The sequence below is a fragment of the Mobula birostris genome, chromosome 19 (genome assembly GCF_030028105.1).
Source record: "Mobula birostris isolate sMobBir1 chromosome 19, sMobBir1.hap1, whole genome shotgun sequence".
NCBI lineage: Eukaryota > Metazoa > Chordata > Chondrichthyes > Myliobatiformes > Myliobatidae > Mobula > Mobula birostris.
The window spans coordinates 10,941,277-10,949,420 of record NC_092388.1 but is presented as its reverse complement, the minus strand read 5'-3'; the positions used below and the strand labels follow the sequence as shown (position 1 = coordinate 10,949,420).

At 41.9% G+C, this 8,144-nt stretch overlaps 2 protein-coding genes across 2 annotated transcripts; both read right to left on the bottom strand.

Annotated features, from left to right (window-relative positions):
- Window positions 1-308: 308 nt before the first annotated feature.
- On the bottom strand, window positions 309-1,691 carry LOC140212307 (homeobox protein Hox-A1-like). The gene is made up of 2 exons (XM_072283009.1): window positions 1,067-1,691; window positions 309-661 (listed from the first exon to the last, which is right to left on the bottom strand). Exons 1-2 carry the CDS (start codon window positions 1,689-1,691, stop codon window positions 309-311), a joined length of 978 nt encoding a protein of 325 aa, XP_072139110.1.
- A 4,187-nt stretch (window positions 1,692-5,878) lies between these two features.
- hoxa2b (homeobox A2b) lies at window positions 5,879-7,598 on the bottom strand. Its single transcript, XM_072283008.1, has 2 exons — window positions 7,247-7,598; window positions 5,879-6,733 (listed from the first exon to the last, which is right to left on the bottom strand). Exons 1-2 carry the CDS (start codon window positions 7,596-7,598, stop codon window positions 5,994-5,996), a joined length of 1,092 nt encoding a protein of 363 aa, XP_072139109.1. The 3' UTR covers window positions 5,879-5,993.
- Window positions 7,599-8,144: the final 546 nt, after the last annotated feature.

The following is an 8,144-nucleotide window of genomic DNA, read 5'->3' as shown; positions in this document are numbered from 1 at the left end:
TGATTTTTTTAGAAAATATTTGTAAAAAGATAAAACTCTTGACAATATATACAGCCAGCGCAGCTTACAATATATATGCAACACGTTAAATTAAAATAGGACAATTATATTATACAGTAGTTGTTTTTTCTGTGTAAACGCTTTTCAAATAGTGCATCTCTGGTTTGCTTAGAGATTGGCAGATTATTTTCCCCAACCCATAATGTTTCGTTTAGTTAGTTTCCCAGAAAAATCATATGGAGTTACATCTTGTTTTCTTTTTAACTAAAGACAAATGGTAAAACATTTGGTTTGGTGTTTGGAATGCTTTAGCCTGAAGTATTGAGAGTTTCTGAGGTAGATGATGAAGGGGAGGGGGTCGACGAGGTAGAGGTTGATTTGTCTGAAGCGTCTTCTGTGTTTGCTTCACTTCCAGGTGTGGCCGGAGAAGCTGAGGTAAGACCCTCCTTTTCCCGCTTTTTCTGCTTCATGCGTCGGTTCTGGAACCAAATTTTTACCTGCGTTTCGTTAAGCTGGAGGGCAGCAGCGATTTCCACCCGCCTGGCACGGGTCAAGTACTTGTTGAAGTGGAACTCCTTCTCCAGCTCGGTGAGTTGTTTGGTGGTGAAATTGGTTCTCACCGTGTTGGGCTGACCGGCAAAGCCGTACTCACCAGCCTTCCCTAAACCAGTAAAAAAATCACAGAACAAATAATTAAGTCAGAGAGAACAAAGTTATAATTGCTTCTAATTTCTGGTCAAGAGTTGATGCACTGATAAGCCAGCAGTTCCACGTAGGTACTTAAGACAATTTTAATTACTACTGCTGCATATCGTCAACTAGTTGATGTTTAAAATCCACTTCGGTTGAGGTACAGAAGACATAATAGATCACAGGAGAAATAATCAAGGCAAGAGGTGGGCTCACCGGGTCATCTTTACCAATATGCAACAGGGCAAGATTCATTGTTTTCCACCAGAGCTGACAGACTTGGCAGCCACTTTTCCAGCCCACTTAGCGAGAAGTTGGCTTCATGTTACCTTTATCCGTAAAACAAACGGTATATGGCAAGATAAATTCAACTCACCTGTCTTTGGCGGATTCCTCTTCACTTTCATCCACTCAAAGGTCTGTGCTGGCGGAGAGGTTTCGGCTGACGGGGAGCAGCAAGCCTCCTGGTGAGTGCCAGGAACGGGTGACATAGGGTGACAGCCTGTAGCGAGCACCAAACTCTGATGCTCCTGCCTGTAAGGGTGATGGGCATATTGGCCTGCTCCCACCATTCCGCCAAAGCCATGGTGCTGCGGGCTAATTGCTGAGGCGAGGTTTCCGGGATAGACGGCAGGATTGCACTGAGGATAACCTCCGTTGCCATCAGTCTCTTGGTTCAGTGAATAGTGATGGCTATAGCCTGTGTTAAAGCTTTGTGCTGGGTATCCTGTCCCACAGTTAGGGTGGGCACTATAAGGAATGCCCAGGTTGTTATGTGTGTAGCTGGCATGTTGATGATGGTGATGATGAAGAGGAGAACTTATCTGGACACCTCTGCTCACGATATAGCGCTCATCAACGTTGCTATTATTATTGCCAACGGCACAAGACTGGTAAGTTGTAATTCCTTGCTCTGCATGGTAACTTCTAGAAGAACAAGTCCCAGTGTCTCCGCTAATGATGGAATAGTCTAGAAAGGAGTTCATCCTTGCATTGTCCATCTGTCATGGGATAACCAGCATATAAAGTGACTGTCCACCAACCTGGATGGACCGTGCCAACTTCCCCACTTCCTCAATAGAGCTGAAAGAAAATTATATCAATATACAGTGAAGTGTGGCCACGTGACTCCGATTGGCCAATTGCGATGCTCGCTGCGAAGTTTGCATGCTCTTGGCGGTGATCGATCACTGTAGTGGCATTTAAATTACAAACGCTCTTCCATCAAGGTTGCGAACATTATTAGCCCACGAATGCATTATACTTCAAAGCATGCCCGGCAGAATGCAGCAGGAATTTATTCAAGATGCACGTACTGCTTTGCTCGGGTCTGCTACGGTATTAGTGTAAGCGCCGATCGCACGTCTACAATGGGGAGATGTCCGTCTTCTTCCGCACAGCAGCCTCGCAAACAGGTAAGGAAAGCAACTCGCTGATAATATTAAAACTTAGCATCTAAGAACCTCTCGAGGGGAGGGTCGTGTTTTTGTCGACCTATGGGATTAATTATTTTGTGGCCAGTGCCTCAGATATAGCAGGGTGGGAGAACAATGTTTTAATTTTTATATTGGAGCCCAGCTCTGCAGTCTTAGGTCGGGAAAGTCTGTGCGAAACCTATTATGTGTTACTCCGGTTCTTGCACTTTAATACAGGTAACTGATGCTGTTCGATCTGCACAGGATCGACAGTGAATATTTTTTATTGACTGATACTGCCCTCAGTGCTAATCCGTGAGGCATAAGGACGACCTCAAAGCAGAGGGCAAAATGATTAATTGGACTGAAGGGTGTATGATGTAGATATTTATAATTAAGCTGTGTGTGGTGCGGCGTCCGATTGTAAAAGGAGGCGCCATGTCTTCACTGTGCACGAATGTCACCGCAGCCTATCAAGGCCTGGCCTGCGTCTATCCTCTGCGTTCCAGCTATTGGCATGGAAATGAGCAACCCCTTCCATCGAACACAGGCTGCTGGGAGCAGCCCCCCACCCCCTCCCCTCACGAAAGGATTACAAGCAGCCAGAGGATCTTCCTTGTATTGGCGGCCTGCCTATTTATTCTGTTTGTTGCGGGAATCAGAGTGTACATTTTTTTAACACACAGTTATGAATAATAACTCCACTTGGCCGTAGCATAATGCAGGCAAACGCGGTCGATTCGAAGGCGCTGCCGGCCATCTGTCAGTTTCCTGTAGAGGCCTCTCGAAGCGGAGAGGGTCGGTCAGAATTTCAGATCAATCTTTTGCGCATTACAGACCGACGTGGGTCAGGTTTACAGACAATAATTTACTCGGAATAATTAATTATGTCAAGCGGCGGATTCTAATCCCACTGTAGAACTGGGGAATAACGACAGGACGAGGAAAACTGGGACCATTTCAGTACTTGCTCCAGAGCATCAGCATGGAGATTGCCAACAATGAAAGTATATGTTCCTTTAGACTTTAGGAAACATTCAATCTTTTCAAATCAATCAAACGCAGTATTATATTTACTTAGATATGGCAGTGAAGTGGTCGTTGCTATTTACGGCCTGTGTGTTTGAGTATAATAAATACACGTTATTAAATGAAGAATATGATGAAAAATGCCGGATAACATTTGCCCCAAACTAAGGAATTATTATACTCAATGTTTGTAAAACAAAAATAATTCTGCAGTCTATCGATTAGCTTCAGCAAAGCTCCACTTTAAAATTTAAATATGGTTCAAACACTGCTTAATATCGATGTCGAATTACAAAGTATCGAGGAAAATGCGAGATACTTTGTTTCAAAGGTTATCAAAATTTCTTTTTAGCTGGTTTCAATAGTACGCTTTGTTGACTCATCTTAAAATATAATCTCTCCCGTCATGTATTCCTTTAAAAAATACACCCTTTCCCCTCACGTAATATGCGGCAATCAGAAGCTGCAATTAGTACATTTTTCCGCCTTCCATGTGCTAGCAAGTTCAAACAAATGGAAAGCTTTACTGTAACAAACAGCTCCGCCATTTTTATTCTCTGGGGTTGAACAATCAGTGCAGAGGACGCTGCCTCCTCAAGAAAGATGGATTTAAAGGGGGAAATAATGTTGTAACGCCTTATGAACGTATTGAATTCTGCAAAGAAAAGGAATTCTACCCGACCGTGAAAGGAAAATAGTGATGCAGATTTCCCAAGGACCCGGTGAAGAAGTCTCCCACCCCACCTTACACACACACACACACACACACACACATACACACACACACACACCCTCATCCCAGAAAACAAGGCCGATATTTGGATTTCATTGGAATTTGGACATGGAAAGAGAGCCTATAATTCAGAATAAATGAGCACGCTTCTCTAGTTATACTTTCACAGAAAACAGCTCATTTTCTGGTAGCCTGCCCATTATGTCGTGTAAAGACTTGCTTCATAGAGACGTGTTATTGACAATGTGTCACGGTTTCCCGTGCGGTTTGCTTTTAATAGCGAAGAGTATTGTCTTCCCAATGGACAGGATACAGTAGTCTGATCATGTAACATATTAAAAAAACACTTGGACACAGTGCCAGTAATAGTAAGCAATAAAAATCCATTTCCGCCATTTCCCTGCTTAATGATTAAATAATTGGAACTCCAGAGTAACAGTAGCGTCGCTGTAAATCCTTAAGTAGTTTGTTCAAATTCGAACTGTGTGTCAGGGCAGCTGTAAGAAACTGCCGTGCTCTGTAAAAATGAATTACGACTGAACGCCTACAACTTACAAACTGACAGGGGATCCCCGACTGGCCAAATACGTAAGCTAACTTTTTTTTTGTTATGTGCTACTGCGATTGATCCATTTCATGACATACTCATTCATAAAGGAGGGTTGATTTATGAGATTGGGAAGTATTACCTCCAGAGCGGTTCCCGTCACCGCTTATGGAAAAGCCCAACGTGCTCGGGACGCGAACACGAGCGCTGTGTATCGCCGCTCGTACTCAAGTTTCTGCTGAATCGAAATAAGAATTACCACAAATTCTTTGAGGGCCGGCGTGAAGCTGGGGGGTGGGAGTAAGGGATTGTTATAGGAAAGTTAAAACAAAAAAAAAGGAATGGCTGCCTATAAATCCCAGTGCACCACGAGGAAGCATTCCCACAGTGATTTTATTGACAGAAATACAAACGTGAAAACGAACTGGAATATTTGTCGCCTTTTATAAAATATGGACAAAAATCAGATCATAATTACTTCAGACTTTTATCAAAAAATAATTTTATAAGAAAGTTGAATAGATTTTACGTACTACACTCTCTCAAAGCTCGTTTTAAAAATGAATAAAATTGCACTTCAATATTTACCTCAGGAGGCATGTAAATTGAAAGTAGTTAACTACGTGGCAATATTATGAATTCTTAAGATCTTTTTTTAAAAAAAAATATCAGGTTAATCGCGCATGGCGTGGTAAAACATATGGGAATCTATATTGCTGATGATGAGTGACAGCAAGCGAGATAAGGGATAGTGGAATCGGCACTAAAGATTAGCTACTGACATCAATAAATAAAGAGCGTTGTTTGATAACAAGTGCACATGGCCATGAACACTTAAACTTTTTCCCTTCTTTCCTAGATTTTCAGTGGTGGCTGATGTTTCCATGGGGTGAACTTAAGAAGATTTTTTTCTCCCGTGAAATATTGTTGATTTCCATATGTGCCCGCCTGTTTGCCTTTGTACTGCTCATGAAAGTGCCAATGTTTTCTGTGATTTAATAAACGCTACGTTATTAGATTTCCCTAGTCCCTGGCTCTGTATCACAGTTTTGATAAGTTTTCAACCACATTTTTATTCCTTCTTTTGAGCCTTACAATAAAGGTACTGGATTGTTTTTTTTTTGCAATTAAATACTATTAAGAAGAAGTAAAGAACGAGACTGACCAGGCACTTCGATTTCATTAATGAATTTATGTCAAAAAGAAAACAAAGAATATTTATTGTGTAAATAGTCCTGAGAGATAAAATGCTTCAGGGTGGCTACCTGTAGCGTATAATACTTTACTCTATCAAATTATTAATGGCAATGCACCCTAACTTAATACAAAAGTAAAAGAGGTAATAGTAGCAACTGGTCAATATCTTCAAAGTAATTTTCACGTAGACCCATGTATTGCTGAATTAGCAAGTTGTGAAATATGAGGGAAAGCCCAAATCATCTTTGCAAATTATAGGTGCTCCTCAACACATTCAAGTTATTTAAAATGGGGGGGGGGGGAATACTGACCATTTGAAAGGAAATGAAGGGAAGGAAACGAGTTTAAAAGAAGGCATATTTTGCTTACAGCGACTGTTCATTTAGTAGTTCAAATGTTGCAAATCGATTGTAGTTAGAGTATCCGTAAAAAAGTCAAAACTGTCAGCAGAAAGATCCACAGGGCTGTCCAGGGACCCTGGTAAACTCGGCGATACTCCGTCTGAAAGCTGTAAGCAGGATTCTGTAGAAAACACATTAAAATCCTGTAAAGAAGGGACATCAAGGGCCTCTGGACTGTCATTGTTCAGGCCAGCTGCACAGTTCTGGGCCATTGTTGATAGGCAGTTTTGAACAGTGGGTGACTGTTGATGAAAATGTTTTAGATTTTTCTCATTGCTGGGTAAAGGCGAAACTGGGAAACTTTGGGATTCTCCATTGTGTAAATTCTGGGCCTGCTGTTGAGTCAGTGCATTGGTTTGAAAAGTATACCCTTCCCTATCCAAAAGAGCGCCAGTAACATTGTTGATGCCCTGCTCGAAGAGTGACTTCTCTTCGTCATCTTCAGTCTGCCCACTGTCCTCCAAATTCTTAAATTTACCATCTCCGTTTTGGTTCTCTTTGCATTGGGTCTGTCTTTTGTGCTTCATTCGTCTGTTCTGAAACCACACTTTCACTTGTCTTTCAGTCAAATCGAGCAAGGCTGCGATCTCCACCCGCCTGGGTCGACACAGATACTTGTTGAAGTGAAATTCTTTCTCCAGTTCCAAAAGCTGTGTGTTTGTATAAGCTGTCCTTAACCTCCGCGATCCCCCACCTGTATTATCCGGAATTTCACGAGTTTCTACAAATAAACGGACGCGAAAATTAATCATGAAACAGATTATAACCACTTGAACCAAAATAATATAAAACATAATCTGTTCACTGCAACAAAATGGCCGCCTGAATGCAGCAAATCCATTGTTTCAGAGTCTGCGACTGTGGCGTCTGCTTCTTTCTAAAATATTAAAGATATTGTAAAATCCACGTGTGCAGTAGCCCCAATCTTACAGCAAAGTTCGCAACAGTCTTTGCACATTTGGTGATCTCTGTATCCGCTGCTTTACCATGAAAGCGCGCTCATCTATCACTCTTCATTACTGTCAAATATAAAAACTCTGGGATGGGGAGAGCACAGAAGGTCATTTTCTGACTAGCTCGCCAAATAAATCATTCTCCATTAAATAAGTAGGCGAAAGTGCTTCGATTTCATAATTATTACCTAGTAGCCAAAATAAAACTGATTAAACACTTCATGCAAATAAGTTAGACTAAGTTAAGACAATCATTAGAAATGAAACGTCTTTGAGCTGACCTTTTTGGGAAAGACGGGATTCTGCCGGTCCAGAAGAAGCGGGCAGGTGATTCTTCTTGGAGTTTTTTTTCTCTTTCATCCAGGGGTACTCCGGAGGTAGAGACGCGGCTGGTAAAGGACTTGTGCCATTTGGGCTCTGTTTTGGCCGGCTTTGGCGAGGGTGACTGCTGGGATTCAGGCTAGGGATGGTTTGCTCAAAAGGAGGAGGAATCACTGTCGAGTGTGAAAGCGTCGAGTTCTTGATTGATGAACTTTGAAATGTATCACCGACAGGGGGAAAAGATGTCAGGCACTCAGCAAGCGACGGCTGACTATTGATAAAACCAATTTCTCGTTCAAATTCGTAATTCATTGCCGTCTCCACAGAACGTAGGGGGAGAAAGTTAGGTGTTAGTTATTTTTTGGGCCGTTTTAAAAAAATAAATATCGCTGCTGTTTTTTTTCTAATTCACTGATTACAGCCGTATGGGGACCGTGCTACTATTAAACTATTGAATTCATGGAGACAAGGTTGAAATTGGACCGAATTCGCTGTCACATGATTGCGTCTGCCCAATGACAATTTGGGGTTTAATCAAAAGAAGGCACTGTCTATGTGATTGATCCAAAAAGTCAGAGAGGAACGCCTCATTCTGGGCTAGCGGTGTTTTGATTTCTACTTTTTGATATCTTCCCATAATAAATGTGTAAAAGATTTCAGTTTTAAAGCTCCTGGTAATCAGTTCACACAGCCCTGCTTGTTTCTTACTGTCTCCCTCTCTGTCTCCTGCACACTTGCTGGCTCCCTTTTCTCTGTGTGTTACCGACTGTCACGAAGACGACTTGCACCTCACAAATCATCTTGCACCTAAATCTGACGCCTAGAGTCATTAACAAAGTAATCCATTAATCTTCAAAG

Coding starts and splice junctions, on each gene's coding strand:
- LOC140212307 (XM_072283009.1), bottom strand. CDS start 1,691: ATGGACAATGCAAGGATGAACTCCTTTCTAGACTATTCCATCATTAGC. Junction 662..1,066: donor GAGGAATCCGCCAAAGACAG/GTGAGTTGAATT, acceptor TTACTGGTTTAG/GGAAGGCTGGTGAGTACGGC.
- hoxa2b (XM_072283008.1), bottom strand. CDS start 7,598: ATGAATTACGAATTTGAACGAGAAATTGGTTTTATCAATAGTCAGCCG. Junction 6,734..7,246: donor ATCCCGTCTTTCCCAAAAAG/GTCAGCTCAAAG, acceptor GTTTATTTGTAG/AAACTCGTGAAATTCCGGAT.